The sequence below is a fragment of the Pipistrellus hanaki genome (assembly GCF_964339955.1).
Source record: "Pipistrellus hanaki genome assembly, chromosome: 13".
Taxonomy (NCBI): Eukaryota; Metazoa; Chordata; class Mammalia; order Chiroptera; family Vespertilionidae; genus Pipistrellus; species Pipistrellus hanaki.
In genome coordinates this window covers 58,554,844-58,581,405 of record NC_140515.1, presented here as the reverse complement: position 1 = coordinate 58,581,405, position 26,562 = coordinate 58,554,844, and the positions used below count along the sequence as shown (strand labels likewise).

Genomic DNA, 26,562 nt, shown 5'->3' with positions numbered 1-26,562 from the left:
CGAGGAGCCACCGCTGCCTCCATCCCGTCCTGCGCCTGGGGCTACATCGGCCCTGCCCGCCCACCCATCATGCCGGAGGAGGCCCAGCAAGGTAGGTGACTGAGGAGGGCAAGGCCCCAGGGTGGCCCTGTGGACAGGGGAAACCTGCCCGTCCCGCTGACCGCCCTCCCTCAGTCACTCCTCAGTCCCCAGTCCCAGCTGAGCAGTGGGGCCTGCACCGTCCCTGGAGGAAGACCCCCTGAGGCCTGCCCGTTTCCCTGGGGACGGCCGGGAGGGATGGGGGCAGGGGGAGGCAGCCAGCAGGGGGAGGGTTAACTGCAGGCTGCACCACGTGAGTGTGGGACAGCTGCCTGGCCAGTTCGGCTCTTCCTTCAGGGGGGAGGAGGGACTGGGGGTTGGGGGACGGGGTGCAGGAAGCATTTGGGCACATGGCCCAGGACTGGGAGGAGGCGGCTCTGGCTTCCTCCGCCTTGGGCCCGAGTGGCCACCTGGCTGAGGCTGGGTCTCTTGGCGGGTCAGAGTGACTACGTGACTGGTGGCTGCTCGCTGACTGCCCCCCATGCCAAAGGGGAACGGGGCCCAGCAGGCTCAGGGCCACTGCCGGGGAGGATGCAGCGCTCCTGGGCCCCAGCCTGGCTCAGCCAGCCAGCACCCCATCACTTTCAGTATTTCAGGGGGGGGGGTCAGAAAATGATAATTTCCCTTTGGGTGGTGGGTACACAGTGCAATTTGCAGACCAGGTATCATAGAAACATTTAAAAAATCAAGACAATTAACAACTGGAAGCAAATATAGCTTGCCCTAGCCGGTTGGGCTCTGTGGACAGAGCGCCAGCCTGTGGTCTGAAGGGTCCTAGGTTTGCTCAGGTCAAGGCCATGTACTTAGGTTGCAGGCTGGGGCCTTGGCCCTGGTCAGGGCGTGTGGAAGGTACCGACCTGCTATGTCTCTCTCTCATCGATACCTGCCTCTCCACCTCCCTTCCACTCCCTACAAACCACTGGAAAAATGGCCTTGGGTGAGGATTAGCAACAAAGAAAAAACTGTTTTTAAGAAAAATATAACCTGTAGAAATCACAAAATCAATACTTTGATGGATCCAAAAATGAGTAATTAAAATCCAGGAAAAGCGCACAGAGCCCAGGCTGGGAAGAGGCCGTGATGATGAGGGAGCCACACAGATCAGGCAGAGACCCCCAGGCAAATATCCAACTAAATGGGTCCAGAAGGCCTTTATCCCCCCTCAACTTAGCACACATATGTGTACACATGCGTACATGTACATTTTCCCAGTGGAGATGCCCAATGGTGGCAATGGTGTACCCTTTTGGGGCTGTGGGCAGCCATTCTGGGGGACAATTTGAAGACAGTTTTTTAAAAGTCCCTGCTTTTGGACCCACTGATCCTACTTCCCAGAACCTGTCCGTATTCACGACTGGGAAACAGAGCCCACGGTCCTCAGCGGTGGTGTCCTCCGCTGGGCGACCAGCTCCCTCAGGGACTGGAGACAGAATCGCCCACAGCCCGGCGGGCGCCTGGGGCAGGGGCAGGTCTCCCCTGGGGTTTTGAGGGAAAACAGCAGGGTTCCCGCAGCCCCTGGCCCAGTGGCCAGGAGGGAGGCTCTGCTCCGCGGGGCCCAGGCCCCCAGGCTGCAGCCTGATGGTAACTCCAGGGACGGAGCAGAAGGCAGGACTGAGCACGCGCCGTGGCTGCCCCCGAGGCCGGTAACCGCTCTGGCCTTAAGCGAGCAGAGCACCTGCGAGGCCGAGGGGCTGGGGAGGAGACACCTGAGCACGCTGGGCCCCGCCACTCCTGGGGTGAGCCAGCTATGGGCTCGGGGTCATCCTGGCTCCACGATTCCGGAGCTGGACTTAGGGGGTTGAGCCCATGGCCCATCGCCCTGTCCCCACCTTCGGAGCACGTGCTGCCTCTGAAAGCCACCCAGAAGGAGGGGGCGACCCACTGGCTGGACCAACCGTGCTGCCCCCGCAGACACCATGGCACCGGCACCGGCACCGAGCCCGGGGAACCGGGCGGCACTGGCCAACCACGTGCAGGAGGTGCGCCTGCTCCGGGTGGAGTCCATCAGCGACCTGCACGGCGGAGGTGAGGGGCGGGCGGAGGGATGGGGGGGACGGACAGCCAGCCAGTGCCCACTCCTCTCCTGACGCCCCGTCTGCCCGCAGGCTTGCTGTGCCCCTACCTGGCCGAGGAGGCGCAGCCGTGGGACGAGCTGCTGGGCCTCCTGCCTCCCGGCTGCAGCCGCGGGGCCTTCCTGCTGCTGCTCGCTCTGCTGGTGCTCGCCTGCCTGGCGCTGGCCATCCTGGGGGTCTACCTGAGCGGTACGGGGGGGCCAAGGCCAGCGGGGACCAGGGCAAGGGAGTGGGACTGGAGGCCGAGCAGCTGCCGGGAGCGGCTGGAGACAGAGGCCGTGCGGGTGGGGTCACAGAGCTGGATGGTGGGCAGTTACAGGGTGAGGGGGCACATGGCCTGATAACCCCCCTCCTGCCGCCCGCAGTGCTGCAGAGCGAATCCCTCCACACTATGGCGCACACCCTGCGCGCACAGGAGGAGACCCTGCTCAAGCTGCGGCTGGCCAGCCTCAGCCAGCTGCGGAGGCTCAACGCCAGCGAGGCCGCCAGCGAGGCCACCAGCGAGGCCGGGGTGCCCAGCTGAGACGGGCCGGCTGGAGTCGGGGGGAGGGGTCTGTGGGGAATAAACTGGCCCTTGGCAGGTCCCTCCTCTCCCTCTGCTGCTCCACACCACGTCCTGAGGGTTTCTGTGCCAGAGCCGGACCAGGCCCCACGGCTGGCTGCCCGCCGGCCTCCTCGGGCCAGGCCTGGCCAAGGCTCCCGGGCCAAGGCCCTGCTCGGGTGGCCCAAGGTCAGGGGACGAGATGCCAGCTCCAGGCTCCTCCTGTGGCCGGCCAGCACGCCATGGCCTCCCCGAGAGCTGGCTCCCAAGTCTGCCCACCCCACTCACCCCAGTGTGGCCAGGCTCCCCGAGGGGGTCCGGCCTCAGCTCTCAGGACAGGCCGGGCTGAGCAGGAGGGCACCGGGAGGCTCCGGAGGGCTCAGCAAGGCAGAGCTGGAAGAGTGAGCTGGGCCCAAGCTGGGGAGGGGAGTGGGGAAGGGTGGGGGGGGAGGGGAGGGGAGGGGAGGGGCAGGCAGACACCCAGGAGCCAGGGCCACAGCAGGCTGGCAGTTTAATCACCTCCAACGTCTTTAAAAACCCGCACATGAAGCCTCCCCCCCGTCCTCAGGGAGCGGTCATCCCGGGACAGGTGCACCTGGCCTGACGGACTCAGGGCAGCAGAGGCCCCTGGCCGAGGGCGGGGGTCCCGAGTGGCCTGGCTCCAGCCGCCCACCCCCGTGTGTTTTTGGTTTAGCCATTAAAAAAATAAAGCGACACTTCCCGGCAGGGACCAGCTGCGCGCCGTCTTCTGTCAGATCGGCCGGCCTCACAGCACGTCCATCCGCTTGTCCCGCACGCGGCTGCGCGCCTTGGTCCGCGCTTTGCAGGCGGCTGCGTTGTACAGGTGCTGCGGGGGCAGGGGGGTCTGTGAGCGGGATGGGGGAGCCAGGGCCCCTCCTGCCCCTGCGGAGCCGGCAGCGGGAACAGGCGCAGACCTTCTCGAAGCGGGAGAGCTTGCAGGCCTTCAGGGCGGCGGCGTCCAGCACCAGCGGGGGGCCCAGGCCGAAGACGTCCCGGAGCAGCTCGTTGTTCTGGGGGAGAGGACAGTGAGCGGGGCGGGGGGTGTGGGTGTGTGTGTGTGTGTGTGTGTGTGGAGAGGACAGTGAGCGGGGCGGGGGGTGTGGGTGTGTGTGTGTGTGAGTGTGTGTGTGGAGAGGACAGTGAGCGGGGAGGGGAGGGGTGTGTGTGTGTGTGTGTGTGTGTGTGTGGAGAGGACAGTGAGCGGGGAGGGGAGGGGTGTGTGTGTGTGTGTGTGTGTGTGTGGAGAGGACAGTGAGCGGGGAGGGGAGGGGTGTGTGTGTGTGTGTGTGTGTGTGTGGAGAGGACAGTGAGCGGGGAGGGGAGGGGTGTGTGTGTGTGTGTGTGTATGGAGAGGACAGTGAGCGGGACGGGGTGTGTGTGTGTGTGTGTGTGTGTGTGTGTGGAGAGGACAGTGAGCGGGGAGGGGAGGGGTGTGTGTGTGTGTGGAGAGGACAGTGGGCGGGGCGTGTGTGTGTGTGCATGTGTGTGTGCAGAGGACAGTGAACGGGGCGGGGTGTGTGTGTGTGTGTGTGTGTGTGTGCAGAGGACAGTGAGCGGGGCGGGGTGTGTGTGTGTGTGTGTGTGTGTGTGTGTAGAGGACAGTGAGCGGGGTGGGGTGGGGTGTGTGTGTGTATGTGTGTGTGTGTGTGTGCAGGGACTCGCCGGCGGACAGTGGGCGGGGCGGGGTGTGTGTGTGTGTGTTTGTGTATGCGTGTGTGCGTGTGTGTGCAGGGACTCGCCGGCGGACAGTGGGCGGGGCGGGGCGTGTGTGTGTGTGTGTTTATGTATGCGTGTGTGTGCGTGTGCGCAGGGACTCGCTGGCGCCCCCTCCCGGCCCGCTCCCCACCTGCAGGTGGTGGTGCAGGCCGGACCCCAGCACGTCCTTGAAGGCGGCGTAGGCGCGGCGCCGGGCCCAGCTGTCCACGTAGAGCGCCTCGAGGCCGAAGCGGACGGTCTCCTCCTCACAGTCGCCGCCCTGCGGGCACAGGGCGGTGAGCGGGCGGGGCGGGCCGGGGCCCCTCACCGGGACGCGCCCGCACACGCACCTCCACGAAGTGCAGCACGGCGCGGAAGGTGGCGCGCTGGCGCCGGCGGTCGGCCTTGGCGCGGTGCTTGTTGCTGTCGGTGGCCAGCGTGCGCAGGGCGCCGCAGAGGGCGTCCATGTCTGCGTAGGTCAGGTCCTCCTGCGGGGCGGCAGGCGGGGGCGCCGGGGCCTGAGCTCTGCAGGCTGCACGCGGGCTGCCCTCACCCTGCCTGTCACTGAGGGCGTCACTCTCCTCTGCCTGGGCCCCGGGCCCGCCTGGGCCGGGCGGCCCTGCCTGCCCCCAGCCCGGCTCTCGCTCTGACCGCAGGCTGCCCCGTCTCGCCGGCACCCCTGCACCAGCGGGGAGGGGCACAGGTGTCGGAGGCGCCCTCCCCTCACACCTCGAGGTCCCGGGCGAGCTCAAAGAGCAGTGCGATGGTCTCGCCGGCGGCAATCCGCAGGTTCACAGTCTCACTGGACAAGAGCTGGTGCAGCCGGGGCAGCTGCCTGGGGAGGGGGCGAGCTGAGCTACCTGTGTGGGCTGGGCCCCTCCCGCGGCCCTCCCGCCCGGGGGCAGTCACCGCTACCTGTCCAGGATGTGGCTGAGGTGGCTGCCGGGGCAGATGGTGAGCAGCAATGCCCAGGCTTGCAGGGTGGCACAGAACACGCCGTGCAGGCTGGCAGGGGCTGTGCAGCCGCCCGCACTGCAGGGCCGGCTGAAAACCCCCTCCAAGCAGGTGAGGCAGGAGAGCAGGTCCTAGGGGCACGGGGGGAGGGGAGCGGCTCAGGGGCGGGCCCGGGCCTGGTGCCCCACGCCCTGCGCCCACAGGCCACGTACCTGGACGTCAGCGGCAGCCACGTAGCAGCCCAGGCCCAGAGCAGAAGCACACTGTGGGGAGACAAAGATCATGGTCAGAGAGGAAGCCCTGGTTCCCCGCGGGGCTCAGCCTCAGAGCGGGGGTGCGGGGGGGTCAGGGGGGGCCCTGGCGGCAGGAGGAGCCGCCTCTCCGCCGAGGGACGTGGAGGGAGGGGAGGTTGCTCGGGGCACCGCACACTCACGTGGAGCCGGGCGGAGGGGCTGGCGGTGGGGTCGGTGAGCACGGACACGAGGAGGGGCTGCAGGCCCTGGAACAACTCCTCGCTCTGCGGCCCGGGCCCCAGCTGCACGCAGAGCAGGCCCCCCAGGGCGGCGGCCAGCGCCTGCTCCTCGCCCTTCCCTGCGGGGACGCCTCCAGTCAGCGTGCACCAGGGCAGCCCCCCGCCACCAGGCCCCACGGCGGCACCCCACCTTTCCTGAGGCACTTCTCCAGGGCGTCGGCCAGCGTGAGGCTGCGCTGCAGCAGGAAGTCGGGGAGCAGGCGGGCGGCCAGGGCCAGGCGCAGGCTCTCCAGAGCGCCCTGCCGCGTCTTGGCACTGGGGGGCAGGGGGAGGGGGAGGGTGTCCTGAGGGCCAGCCCGGCCCGGTCTCACCCGCCATGGGCTGAGCAGGGACAGGGGGCGGCGGGTGGCTGGCAGCCCGGGTACCTCTTATCGGTGAGGCAGTCCACGTACTCCTTCAGCTTCTCCTCCAGCTCCTCCTGCTGGCCCTGCTCATCCACGGCATCGCCCCCTGCAAGGCCACCTGGTCAGCCCTGGCCCCGAAGGCCCTGCCGGTCCCTGCCGAGCCACCCGCGCTCACCGAGGCCGTCCTCCGCCGCGGCGCTGGCGAGGCTGGGGCAGTCGCTGGTGGTGCTGCGGGCCTCACTGGCCGCCTCGTCCTCACTGGAGCCCGAGTCCGCCTGGGCGCTGCTCTGAGCACCTGGGAGGGTGGAACGGACCATGTGGCCGCCTTCTTGGATGAGTGAGGGCTGGGGTACCTCATCCAGCCTCATGGCCCCCCAAGACAGGAGGCTGCCCCTCCCAGAGGCGGGAGGCACAGGGGCTGAGCCGGGAAGCAGGAGAAAGGAAGCGAGGCCGACCAGGCCCAGCCTAGGGTCCCTGGGAGAGCCGAGCCCAGACCACTGCCTCTGAAGCCCGAAGGCCAGGTGGAGGCAGAAGGGGCTGTACAGGCCCCGCCTGGAGGGGGCGCATGCCTAGGCTCGCCTGTGGGAGCTGTCACCCGCCCGGATGATGCCCCCAAATGGACAGAGCATGAGTCAGGGACTTGGCTTACAGAACAAGACAGACCCCAGGGTTCAAATCCCAGCGGCACCTCTGAACGGGGTGCAGCCAGGTCAGGCGCACAAGCACTGAGTGCCCAGTGAAGGCCCTTCTGGGAGCGACAGGCTCACCCCCGCCATCGGCCCTGGGGGCAGAGCCCAGGCCCTAGGGAGGTGGGTGAGCGCCCAGGCTTCCAGGCACTGTCTCCTGAGCTGCCCTGGGCCCAGCCCGGCCCTCAGCCCTGGGAGGGTGAGCACCGAGGCTCCGCCTGCCCTGGGAGGTGCAGAAAGGGGTGGCCCCTGACTGCAGGAGCCTCTGAAAACACTAACTCCGGAGCGTCCGGCTCAGCAGAACTGAACACCCGTGTGTGTAGGTTCTGCGTGGGCCGGGGCAGTGGTCACAGCTGAGCCCCCAGAGGGTTCTGGTCGCCAGGCTGGTCCTCGCCCCAGGAGCTACGCCCGCCATGTGCCTGCGGACAAAGTCCGACCCCCATGCCGGCTGCTGCTCCTCTCCTCTCCCTCCTCACCAGCCAGGCAGCCCGGCCGCCCCTCAGCGGCTTCCCGGCCCGGCCCCTCCAGGTGTCAGGCCTCTGCGCCACCGGTTCCCTCCGCGTGTGGCTCTCTCCTTCGCCTTCTCAGGGCTCACCCAGAAGCCCCAACCCTGAGGCTTCCCTGGCTGCCTACCCCTGGGGCTGGCACACTCCGCGAGCTTCCCCCCAACCAGCCGCTCTGGAACAGCACGACCCTCTCAGGCGCTCTCCCGCCCAAGCCCAGGTCCCCGCTCGGCCCCGCAGGCACCCCACCCAGCGCTGCACGCTAACATCTGTTCGCTCCGCCAGGCACTCCTGGCGCACGCCGATAAGCTCTCCGGCTGCCTCAGGCTCCGGGGCTCAGGCCGCCGCCTGGGGCCGGGTCCACCCAGGCCGCAGGCCCGGGACCCCCATCGCCCCCTCCCTCCCTCGGTTCTCCCCCAGGCCTCCCACCAACTTCCTAGTCCGGCCCAGGAAGGACCCGGGCTTGGGGAGGGGGCGAGCTTCCTTCTCCGTCCCGCGGGTTTGGCTGACAAAGCAGGCGGCTGGGCAGGAGGAGCAGAGGGGAAACCGAGTCCGGGGCGCCCACCGCGTCAGATTCGGGGGCGCAGGCTCGGGACGCAGCGGCGCGCTCCCCTCGGGCGCACACGTGGCCGGGTCCCCGGGGGCACGTGCGGGCGCGGGAGCTGCGGGGAGCGGCGCCCGCCGGTGCAGCGGGAGCTCCCGCCCAGGACCCTCAGGGACACCGCGGGGCCCCCGCCGGGACCCCCGCCCGCCGCCCCTCCGCGGCCCGCGCCCACACTCACCGCCTCTGCGGCGCGGGCCGCCCTTGCGGGGCGCGCTGCCCTTGCGGGAGCGGGGCATTCCGGAACCGGGCGCGAGGGGCGCGGGGTCAGGGGCCCGGCGGGCTGGGGCTCCAGACCAGCGAGCCGCCGGCCGTTGCGTGGACCTGAGACTGAGGCGGGCGACGGGAGCCACACGCCGCGCGTACCACCATCTTCGCGAGGCGCCCCGCCCTGCCGAACCGGTCGGAGCGCCCCGCCCTGCTGGACAGGTTGCCGGGAAGGCGAGTTCCTGGCCGTCCGGTCCGGGCCCGCAGCCACGAGGCCGGAACTACTACTCCCAGGGGGCTGTGCGCGCGTATGAAGGCTGGCCCCGGAGCATCTCGGGAATTGTAGTCCACTCCCTTGACCCTGAAGCCCGCGACTCTCGCTGAACTGTGCGCCAACCCTCCGTGTCCTCCCCGACCCACACCCCCTGCAAACGCCACAAGCGTTAACTTTGAAAGCTGCCCACCACGCAGGACTCGCATCTCTGGACGCTTGCAGCGGACACTCGCGACTCCATGAGCATGGGGCGCGGGGCAACGCAGTGGACAGCCAAACGTCAGGCAGCGAAAGAAAAAGTGACTTTATGATGAAAGCGAAGTACAGACAACAGTTTAGCGCGCACAGACCTTGGTCAACATCTTGAGACCCGCCTGTCCCCTTCCTTCGGCATCTCTCTCCATGGACCCGTGATGTGAAGAAACAGAGCCCTGGGCTGGCACCCTCACCATCTGGAACCTTCTCTCTCCCCCTAGGTCAGCTTCCTTTGTAGCAGGGATCAGGTGATCTGAGGGCCTCTGGTTTTAAAATAGTGGAAATTTGTTTTCTGGCCCCTTCCCATGGGAAGAAGGGTGTGTGTGAGAGAGGGGACAAGAGTGGGGCAGAATCCTCAAGGGCTGCGAAATGGCGGGGGGAGAGGGTCTCAGCAGGGGATCCCTGGCTTTATGCTGTTTCCTCAGGCCCTGGCATAGGCCTGGGCTCCTGGCAGGTGGGGCCGGCCCAGCCCCGGTAACAGTGGCATCTAAAGGGCTCCCAGGCCCCAGCGCCGCCCCCTGGCGGCAGGTGCAGGAAGGCTTCCTGCTGTCCCGGGTCTCGCCGGGCACAGCGCCCGTGGCCGTGGCACCGCTGGCGGCTGCAGGCTGCGGCCGCCCTGGCCACGCTGGTCACGTAGGGGCCCAGGCTGCCCACCAGGTAGTCGTGAAGGCGCCAGCACTTCTCCTGAGGAAAGGGGGGCCGTGTCAGTGTGCCCGCTCCATGGCCCTGGCACCCCCAGCCTGGGCCGCACGGCAGCGGAGGGCAGTGGTCACCTCGGAGCTGGAGAGGCTCAGGTCGCCCCAGAGCACCACGCCGGCCGCCCCCAGGGCCGCGCTCACGCCGATGGTCCGCACGAGGTCATCCTGGAGGCAGAGCGCCACTGAGCCCGGCTGAGCTGCCCCGTCCCCCAGGCCTACCCCACCTTCCAGAACCGTCCCTGACTCAGCGCCCCAACCGGATCCCACCTCTAGAGAGGGCCCCTCGGCACCGAGCCCTCCACCCAGAGAATGTCTCCCCTCAGATCAGGGCCCCAAGGCTGGCGGTGCCTCCCCCAGGGCAGAGCCACACCTGGCAGATGCTCCAGGTTAGGAATGCCCCCCTCAGAACCAGACCAGGGCCTCCCCTTCCCACCCCACCCCCCAAACCCCACCCTGGGACAGGGCCAGGCCTCCCCACTGGACACCAGCCGTCCCTCACCTGGGACAGGAACCGTCCGGAGCGTCGGCGGGTGAGGCGGGCGTATGCCAGCACCGGCAGGGGGTGGGGGTGCCCGGAGCGGGCCACGCGGAAGGCCTCCTCCAGGCGGTGCCGCACGAACGCCTGGCGGTGCGCGGGCGGCAGCCGGGGCGGCAGGTATATGCTGGGGAAGAGGGCGCTGGAGGCGGCCCAGAGCCAGCGCAGCTGGGTGTTGCGGGCGCGGGCGGCTGGGTGGCAGCGGCCTGTGTAATTGGCAGCCGCGCCGTGCCAGCTGTTGCCGCAGGCCGGGAAGCGGTAGAAGCCCCAGAGCCCCCGGGGCCGCAGCGCCCGGCCCAGCCGCAGGGTGCCCTCCATCAGCGCCCGCGCCGCCCGCTCGAAGGAGGCCCGGGCCTGGCGGAGCTGCTCCCGGGGGTCCTGGCGGGGCAGGACTCGCCGTGCCCACGCCCACGAGGCCGCCTGGTAGGCGCGGCGGCGGCCCCAGTTCCCAGCCCAGAGCGGGCACCATTCTTCCCAGTCCAGCACCGCCAGGCCGGCGAAGCCGGGGCTCAGGCTGCGGCGGATCTGGCTGGCGGCGCGCGCCAGGTGGCGGGCCAGGGGCGCGGCCTGAGGGATGCCCCCGTTGTGAGCTGTGCCCCCGGGCCCGATGTAGGGATAGAGGCCGAGCTGGTTCTTGTAGAAGATGGTGATGTTCTGCCCGCGGAAGCTCTGCCCGCGGTTGGCAGTGATGCCCAGGGCCTCCAGCGGCAGGTGCACGCCAAAGCGGGCCCCACAGCGTGCCGACGGCACGTTCCACAGCACGGAGAAGGGGGCCTCGGGGCCCCCCGGTGGGGGCTGGCCGCGCCCCAGGCACAGGGCCGCCCCGAGCACCAGGGCCACGCCCAGCTGCATGGTCTCGCCCCGGAACGGACCTGCAGGAGAGAGAGTGTGAGCTTAGGGTCCAAGGCCCTGCCTCCCACAGGGCGGGAGAGCGTCCCTAGCCCCTCCCCCCAGGGGGGAAAGCATGGCCCCCGACAGGTCCCGGGGCCTCTCAGAGCAGCCGCACCCAGGGCTGGCCTGGCTGCTCCCCTCCTGCTCTCCACCCTGTCCCCTCCCCACCCTGAGCTCTCCAGTCCCTTCCTCCCCTCCGCCCGCCCTTTCTCCTGCCCAAGGCTCTCAGCCCCAGCTGGCCACTCAGCCTCAGTCTCCCAACATCCCCGCCCCGGGGGCCTCCTGGGTCTCCAGGGGGCGAGGGCACAGGGCTCCCACCGACCCAGCAGGCCACTGCTGGCTCTGTCTGCCTACGGATCTGTCCCCTGGGGTCATGATCCTATCTGTGGGTCTGGTTCCCGATTGCCCGTGGGCAGCCAGGGCCTGACAGCCGGTAGGCGCTCAGGGAGTGAGTGAGTGTGGAGAGAACAGACACCCTTTCTCCTGAGCCTGGCGGGTGGGAGGGGCAGATGCAGAAGCCCCTCCATCCATGGCCAGCCAAGGTGGACTGGGGCTCCAGCGGGACGGGGGACCTAAACTGAGCCTGGGAGGCGAGGGTGGGGATCAACAAATAAACCGTCATGGCTACGCCCGACAGAAGCCTTTATTCAGCCACTCCGACAGCCGGAGCCCCAGCCAGGGAGCCATGTCCTGCCCCCCCACCCCCGCTCGCAGCGGCCCCTGGGGCCAGAGGCGGAGGCGGGACTGTTCTGGGGAGTCCACTGAACCGGAAAGAGGGTGCCTTGTCCTAGGAGCCCCTCAGATGTCCTTCTCCATCCAAAAGACGGGGCCCCCTCTCAGGTCACGGTACCCTGTCTCCAGCGGGCTCTGCGGAGGGGGCCCCGCTGGAGCGGGCGGGGAGGCGGCCAGGGGCTCGGGCAGGGGAGGGGGTGGCGGCAGTGACGGCCCTTTGGAGGCTCTGGGGGCAGCGTGGGCAGCCAGGCTCGGGGCCTTGCAGGGCGGCCGGGGGCACGGGGCGCTGGAGAAGACACGGAGCAGAGCGGCAGGCACCCGTGGGCTGGTGAACACCAGGCCCTGCACCGGCTCCCCCAGCTGGTAGCCCAGGTGGGCATAGAAGGGCAGCTGGTCATGGGTGCTGAGGTGCAGCCGGCGGAAGCCCCGGGCCTGAGCAAAGACCTCCAGGCCCTCCATGAGGCGGCGGCCGAAGCCACGGCCCCGCAGGGCCCGCGCCACCACCACGGTCTCCACGAAGAGGCTCTGGGGCCGGTCTAGCACCCGCGAGAGGCGGGCGTGCCCCACCACGACGGGGGCGTGCCCGGGCGCGGGCTGGGGGCTCAGCAGCATCAGGCCGAGGGGGAAGCCGTCGGAGGACTGGCCCAGGGAGTGCAGGCGGGAGGCGCGGCTGCGCGGCCACTGCTCGTTGATGAGGTCGGCGCAGGCCTCCAGGAGCTCGGGCCGGCAGTGCACGGGCTCCAGGGTCAGCTCCGCCAGGCTGGGGGCTGGGGTCGCCGCTGGCCGGTGCGTGGGGTCCAAGGTCAGCTCAGCCAAGCCAGGGAGGAGGGTCATCTCTGGACGGCATGCAGACTCCTGGGTCAGCGCAGCCGGCCTGGGGCTCCGGGTCCGCTCTGGCTGGTGTGCAGGGTCCTGGGGCCGCTTGGCCGGTCGGAATCCCGGGGTCAGCGCCAGCTGGCAGGCAGGATCCGGAGTCAGCTCGGCCGGCTGGGGCTCAGGATCTGCTCCAGCCAGTTGGGAGGGTCTAGGGGAGGGGTCAGGCGGTGAGGCGAGGCTCAGTCAGCTCAGGCCTCCTGTAAGATCCGGGCTCAGCTGCGTCAGGCTGGGAGCTGGCCCCTAGCTCAGGTTGCAGGTGGCTCAGTGCCAGGCTGGGGGTTCAGGCCAAGGTCTCCAGGAAGTGGCATCTCCTCAGACACAAGGTGCTCCTCCTGTGGACACCAGCCAGGCCGGGCTGTGCCAGGAGGGAGGACGGGCTGGGGCAGGGGCAAGTGGACAGAGTGCCCGGGGAGCCACGTGCCCTCTAGCAAGGGAGGGCTGCACCTTGTTCCCACGCTCACCTGATGGTGCAGGTGGACCGGGGGACCTACGGCTGGGGTGAGGGGGGTGGGGGGGGAGAGGGGAGAGACTCAGTGGACAGCAGAGAGTGGCTTCAGGTGGCCTGGCCCGGCGGCTCTGGCTGCAGCGCTGTCCTCCCCAGGACAGCTGACCTAGCCCTGCAACATGGCGCCTGGCCGGCCACAGGCAGCTCATGCAAAGCAGACGCAATGACCCCTTGTTAAGGCCCCAGGGCTCCTCACCGCGGCAACTCGCTGTCCTGGGGAGCTCCTCCCATCCCCCATCCCGAAATCCAGGCCACACCCTAACCCCGTGGGCCAAGCTCGCCACATAACTGAGGGGGCAGGGGGCCTGTGTGCCATCACTCACCTTTCCTCCCGCCTGGATGGGCTTCCAGCCCACGGCCCCTCCCCCTCACTGCCCAGCCCAGCCCAGCCCAGCCCAGCGGAGGACGGGGTGGGAGCACCATGCTTACAATACAAAGCAATTACCGCAACAGTTTGGGAGGGCAGACACCGGAAATGGGTCTCCCTGGGCTGAGGGAGGTTCTGCAGGGCTGGTCCCTTCCAGGCTCTAGGAAAAAACCCACTGCCCTGTCCTTTTCCAGCTTCTAGGTCTAGGGCCATGGTCGGCAAACTGCGGCTCATGAGCCACCTGCGGCTCTTTGGCCCCTGGAGTGTGGCTCCTCCACAAAACACCACGGCCTGGGCGAGTCTATTTTGAAGAAGTGGCGTTAGAAGACGTTGAAGTTTAAAAAATGTGGCTCTCCAGAGAAACTTCAGTCGCTGTGCTGCTGATATGCGGCTCTGTGGACTGATGAGTTTGCCGACCACGGACTTCCAGAGGCGCCTCCTCCCCTAGGCTCACGGCCCCTCTCCATCGTTAAAGCCGCATCGGCTCAGTCCAGCCTGTGCTTCCACAGCACCTCCTTCTCTCTCAGGACACTTCGGAGGGTCCTGGCTCCAACGGTCCCCGCAGACCGGGCCCCAGCAAGGTTCCTGCTCACAGCCACCCGCACTGCGGCTCTTGCAGGCCTGGCTCCCCACGGCCTGCGTTTCTTGCGAAGCCGCTCTAGATAAGGACCACAGCTTCCTCCCACACCCACAGGGGCCAACGGCCACCAGGTTAGGGGCCAATGGTCACCAGGTTAGGGGGCCAGACCTCCTGCCCCCAAACCCCACTGCTTGCCCATTCTGCCCCAAGCCCTGCAGACAGGGTCTGTGCCGAGGGGATGCCTGGCGGCGGGGGTTGAGGCAGGCGCGCTGGTCCCCACTATTCTACTCACCTCCTCGCCAGAGAGGCCGTCCTGGCTCCCGCCCCCGGCTCCCCAGCAGCCCCCTGAGCTCCGGGCCAATGTGGGGAGCAGGTCGCTCCTCCCCTCAGCCAGATTCCACTCGGAAGCCCCTCACCTGGACCAGCCACCTCCGCAGCAGCCGCACCCCTTGACCAGGAGGGAGGAAGCCCCAAGATCCGCATCTGGACCAGGAACCCCAGGCCCCCCCGCGGGCTTAACCCCTTCGTACCACCCCACCCCGCGTGGGCGGGGTTCCTGGGCTCAGAGACAGGCGGCCCCTCCGGGGCCTCGGTTTCCCCTCCCTCCTAATGGGGCCGTAAACCATGGGGTTTTGGGGGTGGGGACTTGGAAACTGGACAGTGGCTGGGTGTGGCTCGGCACGCTCCGGGAGGAAACCTCAGACACAGGGAGAGCGAGAGGCACGACCCGGCCACGCGACCTGACACACGGAGCGGACAGAAGCGCGGGGGCAATGCTGACGGACACGCTGCGCGTGGGGAGGGGTGGGTACTGACATGTTGCAGCTGGGCTCCAGGATGCTCGGCGTCCCGCTCCGCACGGGTCCGGATCTCGTTGTCTCTGGCTCGGACTCCTTCACCCGTCCGCGCTGCCCACTAGCGGCGCGGCGGAGGCACTGCAGCCGCCGCGCCCCACCTGGTCCCGAGTCTCCCCGGGCGGCCAGGCCCCGCCCCCCAGCGCGTGCGTCCTGACACTGACCAGACGCAGGCCCGGCCCCGATCGCCCCGCCCCCTGGCGCTGGCCCCGCCCCTCCCACCCATTGGCGCTGGGCCACGCCCTGCCCCTGCGAGTCACAGCTCAACGCCTGCTCCGCCTCCCGCTGGCCCCGCCCACAAGGCCCCGCCCCGCCCCGCCCCGGCCAGGCTGTGGTTCCACGCATCACCGCTAAGGACCCGCCTCATTTCGGCTCCCGGAGCCCCTCCGGTGCCCTCCCAACCCACCCCCGCTTGCTACCACCTCCAGCTGCCCCCGTTTCCGCCTCGCCCCCGCGCCGCTCTGTCTCGGCTCCCTCCGGTGGAAGCAGCCGGTGGAGCTTCCTCCTGATGGCGGGGTCCCAGCCTGGAAAGTAGGCGCCCTGGGACAGAAGTCCATCCCAGGGGAACCTTCCGGTGCCCTCCGGGTCCGGAGTTGCAAGTGGCTAAGTCGCTCCTCTCAGTAGACAGCTCTGGAGTGAGAATCACATCCGCTTTATTGAGAGGATGCAGGCTGCTGACCCTGCACCCCGCGGAGCCAGGGCGCCCCGCTGCAGCCGACGCTGGTGGTGATCCCAGCCTCCCCGGAACCTGGCCATGGGGTGATGCTCAGCGCCCTCTCGGCGGCGCCCTAGGCTGAGTCAGGGCATCTCACGTGCTCAGCACGGGGCTCGGAGAGGAGCAGGCGCTCAGAATGGCCGTTCTTATGATTGCTGCTGTTCAAAGACGGCCCCCCTCTCTCTAGAGGTGACGTTAGAGACCCTGAGGTGGGTGCCGGAGACTCCCGGGAAGTACATGGTATGTGAGCATCCAGGCAGGTGCTCCTGACTGTACCCCGAGTGTGCATGGCCTGTGTAGCTGGGCCTGTCCTTGGGAGAGCCCAGCCAAGCTGGAGCGCACTGTTACATGACTCGGTGTGCACCGGGGGTGTGCCAGTCACCACGGGCCCCGCTGCTCACACCCGGCGCCCCTCCAGCCCGCGTAGCAGTGACACTGGAACTCCACCGCCATCCGTTTCCGATCCTCAGGGGAGAGGGCGCCTCGGAGGGTCAGGGGCCCGCCGCCAGGCGGGAGTTCAATGGAGAAACTCGAGGGGTTGAGCAGGAGGAGGGCCTCAGGGTGGTCGGGGCGCCTGGCACAGCGGCCATGGCCCGAGCACAGGGCCTCGCTGCACAGACGGGCCCCACTGGTCACGTTCAGGACGAAGGGCCCCAGCGTGCTGTCCACGTACTCCTTGATGGCCTGGCACGACCCCTGGGTGGGAGGAGGCAGGTCAGGGACGCGGGCCACATGTGTGCCCCCTAGGGCACTGAGGCCCTCGCCGGTCAGCCCGCAGGTCTGCAGGGGTGGAAAGGATGGGCCCGGGTCTCCCCAGCCGACCTCTGCCCCCCACCCCCCTCCCCCCGCCTGGGCCTGAGCTCACCTTGGTCTTGGTGTTCTCCCAGCTCACCCAGAGCACTGCTCCTGCGGCTCCCTGGGCCACACTCTCCCCCAGGCTGTGCTCCAGCGCCTCCTGGGGGAAGCACAGGCACAGGTGGCTCTGTGGCCCCCCCTGCCTCCCAGCCCGTCCTGGAACCCACTGGATGCGCCAAAGGTTCCTGTTCCCTGCCTGGGGCCGCCCCGGCCCCAGAGCCAGAGGCCAGCCTGTCCCGCTCTGGCCTGGGTGCCATGCAGGCAGGGCCTGCGTCCTGGCACAGACCTGGGCACACAGTAGGTGGTCAAGGACGTGAGGACGAAGGGGCGAAAGTGCCACCGGGTGGTGTGGCGTCTGTTGCCGGACCTAATGCCCACGAGGCGGGCCGGGGGGGGGGGGGGGCTCGGGCGGGACTCACCAGGGGCAGGAAGCGGCTGGTGAAGTCGTAGAAGATCTGGACGTAGGGCAGCACCGGCAGGCTGGGGGCCCCTGCGCCCCCAGCCACACGGAACGCCTCGCCCACGCGGTGCCGCACGTAGGCCTGTGCCTTCCCCGTGCCCTCCAGCGCCGCGGGGAGGTAGATGCTGGGGTAGAGGGCGCGGCTCTGGGCCCACAGCCACCCCAGCTGGTCGTTCTGGGCCCGGACGCCCGGCGGGCACTCGCCTGTGTAGTTGGGGCTCTGGAAGTCGGAGTTGTAGCAGTCGGGGAAGCCGTAGAAGCCCCAGAGGCCGCGGGGCCGCAGGGCCCGCCCCAGCCGGAGGGTGCCCCCCATCCAGGCCTGGGCGGCCCCCTGGAACTGGGCCTGGGCGGCCGCCTCCACCCAGGGCGCCGGCCAGTCCGGGTGCTGCCCCCGGACCAGCTCCCTCGAGCGCTGTCGGTAGACATCCTTGGCGTCCCAGTTGAAGGCCCAGCGCGGGCGCCAGGCCTCCCAGTCGATGACCGCCAGCCCCGAGAAGCCGGCGGCCGGCATGGCGGCCAGCACGTCCTGGTGTGCGCGGGCCAGGTGCGCGTCCAGGCTGGCGTTCTGGGGCAGGCCGCCGAACACGGGCTCCCCGGCCGCCGTGTAGTAGGGGTAGGTGCCCAGCTGGGAGCTGTAGAAGATGGTCATGTCCGGGCCCAGGAAGGCCTGGCCCGGGTTGGCCACCACGTCGAACACGCTCACGTCCACGTCCACGCCATGCCTCTCCAGGCACCACTGCGTGTTGGCGTTCCAGACGGTGGTGAAGGGCTGGCTGGGCAGCACGGGGCCCCTGGCGCCGGGGGCCATGCCGAGCAAGGCCAGGAAGAGGGCGCAGCTGGGCAGCAGGTGGGCTGCCATGGCGCTGGGCAGGCCGAGGGCAACCTGGCGGGGGAGGCAGAGCTGAGAGCCGGCCTTGAACTCTCTGGCCCTGTTCGCCCGCTCGGGGAGCAGCCAAGGCCCGTGCTCATCAGCCCAGCCCTGCTCTGACCTCAGGTGACACTGCCTGGCAGGGCCAGGGAAGCCAAGGGCTGGGACGCCGTCTGAGGCACATCTGAGTGGCCCCTCGGGACAGGCCTGGCCCTGCCGAAGCTCACCCCCCACTTCCCCAAGGGCCACAGGAGCAGGACAGCTGTGTTGAGAGAGAGCAGAGCCAGACCTGCCCCAGGCTGACAGACTGGTGGGGCTGGGCCCTCCCTGCCTCTCCCCCAGGAATCCCCGCAGCCACCGAGGGGCTGCTCAGGGACCAGGGACAGCCTCCTGTACCCCCGCCAGTCTGCCCGCTCCTCCCTGCTGACCTCCGGGCTGAGAGGCCTCATCCTCCAAACTCCCGGACTCCAACTCCGGAGGGCAGCACTCCGTTCCTCTGGAGGAAGTCGCCCCACCCAGGCTGGGGGCGGGCAGAGGGGTGGGCCCTGGGTGGGAGGCTGGGCCAGGCAGCAGAGCCACCTCACTACCCCCAGCAGAGTGCCCTCGTCGGGGTGGGGCCTGGGCCGGAAGTGCCCTCTGTCAGCACCAGGGCAGGGCTTTGTGGCTTTATTTGGCTGGGGTGGGGGTGGAGGCTGGGGGGGGGGGGGGGCGGGGCAGGCCTGTGTGGTACTGGATCTGGGTACCTTGGGGCTGATACCCAGTGTGGTACTTGCCCCCCACGGGGCTGCATGAGTCCTGGGCATTTTTGCCTCGGTGGGTGAGCCCCTTCCTAAAAACATTTCTTTCTTTTTTTAAAAAAATATTTTTATTGATTTCAGACAAGAAGGGAGAGCGATAGAAACATCAATGATGAGAGACAATCGTTGATCGGTTGCCTCCTGCACGCCCCCTACTGGGGATGGAGCCCACCACCTGGTCATGCTCCCTACCTGGGAATGGAACCGTGAACTCCTGGTTCATAGGTCCATATTCAATCACTGAGCCCTGCTGGCTGGGCAATAAACAAACAAATAAATAAGTAATAATATTTAATTTGTTTATTTTAGAGAGAGAGGGAAGGAGAGAAAGATTGATTTGTTGTTCTACTTGGTTATGCGTGCATCAGTTGATTCTCTATGTGCCTGACTGGGGATTGAATAAAAAAAATTCTTGAAAATATATTTTACAACTATGTTGGTATAAAGACAAACACACTCCAGATGGAATCCATTACATATTCATTATTTATATATTTCTCTCTCTCTCTCTCTCTCTTTTTTTTTTTTTTTTGCATTAAAAACCTTTTATTGATAGGTTGTTGACAAGGATTCTGCAGAAGAATTATGCCTACGTGGCACAGGAACCTGTCTGACCGAGGGGCTGGGTGGGGGCGGGTGTGAGTCTCCACCACTGAATCTGCCCATTTCTCTTCTACGAACATTAAACATTGAGCCCTAACCGGTTTGGCGCAGTGGATAGAGCGTCGGCCTGCGGACTCAAAGGTCCCAAGTTTGATTCCGGTCAAGGCCATGTACTTTGGTTGCTGGCACATACCCATTAGGGAGTGTGCAGGAAGCAGCTAATCGATGTTTCTCATCGACGTTTCTGACTCTCTATCCCTCTCCCTTCCTCTCTGTAAGAAATCAATAAAAATATATTTAAAAAATTAAACACTGATGGGCCTCTAAGGTGCTGTGGTCCAGGCGCCACTCGCTGTGGGGACCGGTCTGAAAGGCACCGGGTGCACGCAGTCAGGCTGCGCTGCCACCCTCTGCCCACCTGCTGGGTCCGCGGCTGAGTCTGAGGCCAAGGCCTCTGCACAACCAGCAGAGCGTACGAGTGAGTGTGGGGCTGTTGTCTTGTGACTGTGAGGCCAGTCGGGGTGACCACACGCCTGCTCATTCCTGACGATTCCACGTGTTTGCTGATTCAGGAGCCAGTGGTGGACGCCGAGCCGGTGCGCAGGCCCAGGCTTGCCTGCGGGGCGGGTGGAGGAGCCAGCAGGTCCCTGGCTCCCGCTAAAGTGCTGCCTGGGTCTGCAGCCTGGTCTGGGCCTGAGCCAGTGGCTTGTTGGTCACCAGAGCAGTGGCACAGCTGGCTGCCACCTGGGCTTGGTCCTCCAGGCTGGCTAGGCTGCTGTGGGAGAGGAGGGTCCAGGGTCCTGTGGGCACGCTGGCTGCAGGCCGAGCGCAGGATCTGGCCAGCGGTGGTGGCTGCTGAGCCTGTTCAGAAAGCTGGGTCCCAGAGTGACCAGCACCAGGCCCGGGGCAGCCTGGACCCCTCCCTGAGCTCCATGCTGCCTCCTGCTGCCCCCCGAGACAGAGGGCAGCCCCTGGCACATCCCGCCCACAAGGAGAAGCTGTAATGGAACAGCAGGAAGCAGCTGGGTGCCTGCGGCCCTGCCCCACCCCAGGGCACCACCCACAAGCTAGCCTCTGCTGGGCTGGTCCGAGGGATGTGTGTCTGGGGTCTCAGGAATAGAGTGAGGAAGTAAAATGGAGTCACTGGAGCCAAGCTGTGAAAGTACCAGTCAGTAGGCTGAGCCGCGAGGGAAGGCCGCCTTCTGTTTGCCTGGCCCGGGGCCTCAGATTTAACTTTCCCATCCTGCGTCAGGCCTAGACAGACCTCAGCCCCCCGCGACCCTCTGCTTACCCCCCGAGGACCCCATCCCCAGAGCACCGACGGGCACCGGCCTTGCTGTGCACAGGCCAGGCCGCACATGGATAACCATCTCAGGCCGGGCCAGAGCCTCGGCTGCGGAACTGATTCTTCTGAAGAAATGACTCTTTAGCTGCTCACAGGTGAGCCAGCTGCGGGTCCAGACCTGCCTGCCTCTCGTCGGGCACACCTCAGGCCTAATCCCCTCGCTCCCCACGCCCACCCCCACCCCCGGCCACCCATAGGCCAGTTCTGGCTATCCTCAGCTGCCCTTTCTCCGGGTGACTTCCAGGTCCCTGGGGGAGCGAGGGGAGGTGCTCACAGGTCACAGCTTGTAAAGGGGGTCACAGCGTGTAAAGGGAGTCACAGTGTGAAAGGAGGGCCCACAGGAGGGGTTCGCTCGGGGGCTGTGTATGTGGACGTCAGCCACAGAGGCGGCGGGTGGGGCCACAGGTGTGCCTCCACCCCCGGGGCTGGGAGGTGACAGGTGGGAGGAGGGTAGCTCACAGGCGTGTGGGCTCACAGCGGCCCGCTCTCCGCTGGCTCCATCAGCTCATGGTCTCCTTTACCCAACGCCCGGATCTTCCCGAGCAGGCCTGTCCCCACCGCCAGGAGCTCGGGAACCCCCGCACACGGGGCCGCCTCCACCAGGGGGCGACTGTCCTCCCAGGGCGCCCAGCAGCCCCTCCCTGTCTCTGCCATCACCAGGCGGAGGGACAGGATGGCTGGACAGCGGAGTGGACGTTGGTTCGGAGGCACTTGTTTTTGCGGGCTCTGCGCCCCTCGCCCTCTGCTTCTCTGGGGAGCGCCTCCCTCTGCGCGGCATCGCACAGGGACAGGGCGCGGCTCCACGGGGACTCCCAGCACCACAGGTGTGCGTGCTGGTTACAGGGCAGCCAGCCGGCACCACCTCGGCAGCCAGGCTGTGCGGCTCCGGCTCAGGCTTCCCTCCTGCCTCAGCCTGATAAGAGGCCCCGCCGCACCCCGCCCCGTGCTGGCATCCCCGCTGTGTTCAGTTCCCGACACCTTTGACCCAGCTTCGTTCCTAGGGCTGAGTCATCTGTGACTCGGACGGGGCACCCAGGTTTGGGTGGGGTGGCTGAGGCCGGGGAGACCCACCCAGGGAACTCCCTTCGGGGGCAGGGAGTGGCGCAGCCAGAGCAGGTCTGACTGCTCCAACCGCTCCGCTCTCCCGGGGCAGAACAGGGCTGCCTGGAGGACCTCTCTGCTCCCAGCCCTGGGTGCCCCCCCACCCCAACAGGCGACTGCAGTGCGAAGGGACTGGACTTCAGAATCCACACCCCATCCCTTCTCGCCTCCTCCGACCAAGCCCGGTGGAGGATGGCCCAGCGGGGTGAGGGGTGAGGGGTGTGGCTGGAGTCCACTGCCCGGGAGCCGTGGGAGGGAGAGTGGTCTGGCTGCTGGCCCAGCTGGGAAGATCAAACCTCCACCCCCCTCTCGCCCTGGGTGGGCAGGGAGGCAGCCGGCACCAGCCCAGCTGGGATGCGGGCCGGCAGCAGCGAGGCGTCCTCACAGGAGGCTGGGCTCCACCGCATTCCAGTCCGTCCGGAGCCAGGCCGGGCACAGGGCGGCCCGAGTCCCTCCCTCCAGGGCCCGCCCAGCGGGGCAGCTGCAGTGCGGGCAGCTGCAGGCCTGGGGCCCAGTGAACACACTGACCCATGACAAGTCAAGAACACACAGGTTTGCCAAGACCAGTCTGGCTCAATGGATAGAGCGTCGGCCTGCAGACTCAAGGGTCCCAGGTTCGATTCCGGTCAAGGGCATATACCCTGGTTGTGGGCACATCCCTGGTGGGGGGTGTGCAGGAGGCAGCTGATCGATGTCTCTCTCTCATCGATGTTTCTAACTCTGTCCCTCTCTCCTTCCTCTCTGTAAAAAATCAATAAAATATATTAAAAAAAAGAAAAGAAAGAAAGAACGAACGAACACACAGATTTCACAGGGACAGAGCTGGGCTCCAACCCCGGGGAGCGTCTGGAATCACTCACAGGCCCTGGCCCAGGGAAGACAGCCCAAGCACAGAAGCAGTTGTTTCATATTTAATTTACAAAAGAGACCCCAAATAATAATAATAATAAACTACCCAGGAGCAGGGGAGCAGGCCGTGCGCCCCTTCCTCTGGCAGGTACAGCAGGGGTCCCCCAGGGGACTGCCCCTCCCCCTTAGAACAGGGGGTGAGAGCTGGTGAGGACGCCCTCCGGGCATCCCGGGGGCTCCGGCCCCTCTGGACGCGCGAGTTCCCCCTGCGCAGGCTCCCCCGTGCCTGGCAGAGCCCCGTGGCAGAGGCCAGCTTGCCGAAGCCAGGCGAGCGATCTCTACAGAGTCCAGGCGAGGGCCAGGGCTGCCGCGGCCAACGGGCCAATGAGGTGGGACCCAGCCCAGGCCCCACCGGCCCCCCTGGCCGCCCCCCCACGGTCCCACTGGCACTGCTCGCCGCCCCAGCCCAGGTAGCACTGGCATTGAAAGTGCGTCTGCATGTGCTCGAGGTCGGCCCAGCTGAGCTCGCCCTGCGGCCGCAGCAGGGGCTCGCCCGGCGAGCGGCCGGGCACCAGGCGGAAGCTGCTGGCGCTGAGGTGCAGGAAGGCGTTGGTGTTGGGGTCGCGGCGCACGCAGCGCCCGTGGCCGTGGCACTGGGCCCGGCTGCAGTAGTGGGCCGCCCAGGACACGTTGACCACGTAGGGGATCAGCAGCTGCATCAGGTAGCTCTTGAGGTACTGGCACGTCTCCTGGGGGCAGAGGCCAGGATCAGGCCGGCTGCCTCCGCCCAGGCCCGGACGGACGGACACTGTGCCCACCGTGGCGTGCCCGCGCCTTCCTGAACCGGGGACATGCGTGCGTACACATGCACTTGTGCCCGCACCCTCTCTGTCCCCGCGCCTCCTGAGAAGGGGTCAGGCAGAGCTGGAGCCTGCAGGCCAGCAGGGAGGGGCTCAGGACGGCACGTCCCCGATCCTGGGAGACAGACACGGGGGCCAGGCCAGGTGTGCCCACCTTGAAGTCTGACAGCCAAAAGCCGGACACTCACCTGTCCCCATAGCGCCTGCGGGCGGGAGGGCCCCGGGGGTCACTTACCATGCTGGTGGTGAAGCCTGCGTCGCCCCAGATGACGACCCCGGCGGCCCCCAGGGCGGCGCTCTCGCCGATGGTGGAGATGAGGTCCATCTGTGGGGACAGAGGTCACTGTTCTGACCTGGTGGCCTTCCCCAGCACAGTCCTCTCCCCTCACTCTCAGGCAGGGGCCTCCTCTCACTCTCTCCTAAGTGTTTAAGGCATTTCCACCCCCACTTTGGGCCACTTTCTGGAGCCTAGGATGTATCTACCGAGGGAGACTCCAAAATCAGCACGCCCGCCCCCACCCCCACCCCCACGCCCACGCTAACGCCCCTGCTCTGTCCCGGGTCTCCTGGCAGGCTTTGGGGTCGGTTCTCACTCTCTCCTAAGTGTTTAAGGCATTTCCACCCCCACTTTGGGCCACTTTCTGGAGCCTAGGATGTATCTACCGTCAGGGCCCCGATTTTCTCATCTGCAACACGGAGCTGTGATGCTGCCCTCTCCCCAGGTTACAGAGATGGAGGGGAGGGCTGGGAGGGGGAGTGGCCGGGGCAGTGGGGGCAGGAGGCCCCCGGGGAGGAGGGCGGGGCCCTGGAAGGCGGTACCTGGCTCAGGCCCGTGAGGCTGCGGGTGTAGGTGGGCCGCGTGAACACGTAGACGGGGAGCGCGTGGCCGGCGTGGTGGGTGCGGGCCACGCGGAGCGCCTCCTGCACGCGGAAGCTGACGAAGTTGCGGACGTGCGGGGTGGAGGCGAGCGCCTCCTCCAGGTAGACGGAGGGGAAGAGCGCCGTGCTCTCGGCCCAGAGCCAGGCCAGCTGGTCGTTGCGGGACACCTCCACGTCGGGGCAGCGGCCGGTGTAGGTGGCCCAGTTCTGCGCATAGTCGTGGTTGTAGCAGTCCGGGAAGAGGTAGAAGCCCCACAGGTGCCGCGGCCGGAAGCGCTTGGCGGCGCGCAGCGTGCGCAGCATGAACTCGCGGGCGCCGAACTCGAACTCGTACTGCGCCTGCTTGGCCACGCGCTCCGGCGGCCAGTCCGGGTGGCGGCTGGCCACCAGCTGGCGCGACCGCTGGCGGTACACGTCCTTGTCCTGCCAGTTGCGCACCCACACGGGCCGCCAGTCCTCCCAGTCGATGACGGCCAGGCCGGCGGGCTCGGGCTGGCGGATGTAGTGGCGCAGGCGCTCGGGCAGCGCGGCCAGGTGCGCCCGCAGCACGCTGTCGTTCTGGGGCACCCCGCCGTGCACCGGCCCGCCCTGCGCGTCGAAGTGCGGGAAGGGGCCCAGCCGCTCGCGGTAGAAGATGGTGATGTTCTGGTTGACGAAGCCCTCGTTAGGGGAGGCGCGCACGTCGAAGGCCGACTCCTCCCGGTCCAGCGGCACCTTGAGGCGCGGCCCGCAGTCCTGCGTGGGCACGTCCCAGGCCACCACGAAGGGCCGGCCGGTGAAGATGGGCGCCGCCGTGGGCTTGAGCTCCTTGGCCCATGCTACGGCCAGCGCCAGGGCCAGGGCGATGGCGGGGCTCAGGCCTGCCCACATGCTGGGGGCTGCAGGGAGGCGGGGTCACCTGCCGGCACCGGCTCAGGAGCTGCGGGAGGGTGATGGGAGAGGGCAGGTCAGCCTGGAGCCGGCAGGTGCCGACCTCTGACCCATCCACGCTGCTGTGCGGGCCAGTGCCCAGGGCGGTGCAGACCCTGTGGACTGGCTGCAACAGGTCTGAGGGACCACAGGCCCCCCGGGGGCGAGCCTGGCCCCCAGGGGCGAGCCTGGCCCCTGGAGCTCACTGCGGGAGCACAGCAGGTGGCCTGCGGCTGGGAGAGGACCTGTGAGGCCTGTGACCCCTGAGAACCGGGCCCATGGAGCTACCGACTCGCCGCCCAGAGCCCCGCGATGCCCGCACTCCGCTCCGGAGAGCCCGGGCCGAGGCCGCTGTGTACCCGGGAGGAGCACTCGGTGCAGACACGCCAGCATTCGGGCGAGGCAGGCGGGACAGCCGGGCAGCGGCCGGCCGGCTGGGGCGCACCCGCCCGGCCCGGGAGGCTGTCAGGACTGGGCCCCGCTCCCGGGCTCCGGGGGCCCCGCGGGGACAAAGGGGGGCCCGGCCCTGCCCTGCACAGCCCCCGGGAACGCGCGCGCCCACCGCCGGGCGGGCCGGGGCAGAGCTCGCGGCGCCGGGCCTTTGTGCGGGACCCCGCCCCCGCCCCGCACGTGGGGCCCGAGCCCGGCCGGGGGGTGGGGTCCCCGTGCCGCCTCCCGGGGGCTCGGAGCCCAGCCCGTGGGCGGAGGGCCGCCAGGCTGGCATCGCCCGCCCTCACCTCGCGCGGGGCACCGCCAGGACCCGCGCCATCGCCACCGCCATCCTGGGCCCGGCCCAGCCCACTTCGGCCGCCTGCCCAGACCCGGCCGGCTCGGCGCCTCCGCTGGCCCCGCCTCCGGCCGAGGGCCCTTTAAGAGTCCTGCCCGGAGGCGGGCCCGGGGCAGGGCTGGCGGCCGGGGCGGGGTGGGGCGCCCGGTGTCCGCGCCGCCAGTGCGGTGTTTTGGGCTCTGGCGTCCCCGGATCCTCCTCCAAGGGACGTGGCGACCCTTGTAGGGCCCCGAGGCCCCTCCGGACGGGGATGTCTCCTGGAGGCTCAGCGGCCGACGCCAGCCAGGCCGGGACACCCCCCCCGCCGCCTGTGCGGGTGGTACGGTCCGCCCCGCTCCGCGGCGCGGCCGGCCCCTTAAAGGGGCAGCAGCATAAAGGACGGGGATGGGGAGGCCAAAAAGGAGGTGGGATCCCCCACTCAGCCGCGAGGAGGTTCTGTGGGACCCCGCGGCCTTGCTTTGGGGGCAGCCACGGATCTGGCTCTGCACCCCTTAGTGTAGCCCCAGCCGGGGGGCGGGGGACCCTTTGTGTGGGAAGGGGGACGGTGACCAGAGCCCATCTCCAGACTCCCAGGACAGTGAACCCCTGTGGATCGGGGCTCCCCTCCCCCGGCTAGGGTCTGAAGGGGAGCCCCGCCCCTTCTTGACCGCCTCTCAGACCTTTCTGGGCTGGGCTGAGGCAGTGGTTGTCTTGGCAACAGGAGCTGTGGGTCTCAGCTTGGCCTGCGGGTTGT

General features: G+C 68.0%; 5 protein-coding genes across 5 annotated transcripts; 1 reads left to right on the top strand and 4 right to left on the bottom strand.

The window, feature by feature from the left end:
* The first annotated feature begins 99 nt into the window (after window positions 1-99).
* LSMEM2 (leucine rich single-pass membrane protein 2) lies at window positions 100-3,060 on the top strand. Its single transcript, XM_084902368.1, is given in 4 exon segments — window positions 100-1,977; window positions 1,979-2,103; window positions 2,184-2,339; window positions 2,516-3,060. Coding segments are annotated over 4 exon segments (591 nt in total). The 5' UTR covers window positions 100-1,825; the 3' UTR covers window positions 2,674-3,060.
* A 125-nt stretch (window positions 3,061-3,185) lies between these two features.
* On the bottom strand, window positions 3,186-8,441 carry IFRD2 (interferon related developmental regulator 2). Its single transcript, XM_084902315.1, has 12 exons — window positions 8,209-8,441; window positions 6,413-6,532; window positions 6,259-6,343; window positions 6,024-6,148; window positions 5,795-5,952; window positions 5,574-5,624; window positions 5,323-5,492; window positions 5,137-5,242; window positions 4,758-4,895; window positions 4,559-4,687; window positions 3,627-3,722; window positions 3,186-3,538 (listed from the first exon to the last, which is right to left on the bottom strand). Exons 1-12 carry the CDS (start codon window positions 8,264-8,266, stop codon window positions 3,458-3,460), a joined length of 1,317 nt encoding a protein of 438 aa, XP_084758441.1. The 5' UTR covers window positions 8,267-8,441; the 3' UTR covers window positions 3,186-3,457.
* A 628-nt stretch (window positions 8,442-9,069) lies between these two features.
* HYAL3 (hyaluronidase 3) lies at window positions 9,070-14,847 on the bottom strand. Its single transcript, XM_084902311.1, has 4 exons — window positions 14,364-14,847; window positions 9,961-10,868; window positions 9,537-9,626; window positions 9,070-9,447 (listed from the first exon to the last, which is right to left on the bottom strand). The coding sequence occupies exons 1-4, from the start codon at window positions 14,428-14,430 to the stop codon at window positions 9,172-9,174; spliced, it is 1,341 nt and encodes a 446-aa protein (XP_084758437.1). The 5' UTR covers window positions 14,431-14,847; the 3' UTR covers window positions 9,070-9,171.
* NAA80 (N-alpha-acetyltransferase 80, NatH catalytic subunit) lies at window positions 10,875-14,358 on the bottom strand (the record flags this gene model as incomplete). Its single annotated transcript, XM_084903280.1, has 2 exons — window positions 10,875-12,643; window positions 14,240-14,358. Coding segments are annotated over 2 exons (1,077 nt in total), but the record flags the coding sequence as incomplete, so codon positions are not given.
* A 585-nt stretch (window positions 14,848-15,432) lies between the features above and the next one.
* On the bottom strand, window positions 15,433-25,921 carry HYAL2 (hyaluronidase 2). Its single transcript, XM_084903279.1, has 8 exons — window positions 25,780-25,921; window positions 24,074-25,052; window positions 23,490-23,579; window positions 22,736-23,143; window positions 18,128-18,391; window positions 16,791-17,714; window positions 16,382-16,471; window positions 15,433-16,212 (listed from the first exon to the last, which is right to left on the bottom strand). The coding sequence occupies exons 2-8, from the start codon at window positions 25,001-25,003 to the stop codon at window positions 15,895-15,897; spliced, it is 3,024 nt and encodes a 1,007-aa protein (XP_084759405.1). The 5' UTR covers window positions 25,004-25,052; window positions 25,780-25,921; the 3' UTR covers window positions 15,433-15,894.
* Between the last annotated feature and the right edge of the window lie 641 nt (window positions 25,922-26,562).

What these genes read in the sequence shown, in the direction of transcription:
- HYAL3 (XM_084902311.1), bottom strand. Translation starts at nt 14,430, where the DNA reads ATGCGGATCTTGGGGCTTCCTCCCTCCTGGTCAAGGGGTGCGGCTGCT. An exon ending in TGCGGAGGTGGCTGGTCCAG is followed by an intron (nt 10,869 to 14,363) that starts GTGAGGGGCTTC and finishes TCTCTCCTGCAG; the next exon opens with GTCCGTTCCGGGGCGAGACC. An exon ending in TGAGCCTCTCCAGCTCCGAG is followed by an intron (nt 9,448 to 9,536) that starts GTGACCACTGCC and finishes CCCTTTCCTCAG; the next exon opens with GAGAAGTGCTGGCGCCTTCA.
- IFRD2 (XM_084902315.1), bottom strand. Translation starts at nt 8,266, where the DNA reads ATGCCCCGCTCCCGCAAGGGCAGCGCGCCCCGCAAGGGCGGCCCGCGC. An exon ending in GGAGAAGTGCCTCAGGAAAG is followed by an intron (nt 5,953 to 6,023) that starts GTGGGGTGCCGC and finishes GCGTCCCCGCAG; the next exon opens with GGAAGGGCGAGGAGCAGGCG. An exon ending in CCGTGCTGCACTTCGTGGAG is followed by an intron (nt 4,688 to 4,757) that starts GTGCGTGTGCGG and finishes CTGTGCCCGCAG; the next exon opens with GGCGGCGACTGTGAGGAGGA.
- HYAL2 (XM_084903279.1), bottom strand. Translation starts at nt 25,003, where the DNA reads ATGTGGGCAGGCCTGAGCCCCGCCATCGCCCTGGCCCTGGCGCTGGCC. An exon ending in CAGGCTTCACCACCAGCATG is followed by an intron (nt 23,144 to 23,489) that starts GTAAGTGACCCC and finishes CTCTGCCCCCAG; the next exon opens with GAGACGTGCCAGTACCTCAA. An exon ending in TGAGGCCTCTCAGCCCGGAG is followed by an intron (nt 17,715 to 18,127) that starts GTCAGCAGGGAG and finishes CTCCCCCGCCAG; the next exon opens with GTTGCCCTCGGCCTGCCCAG.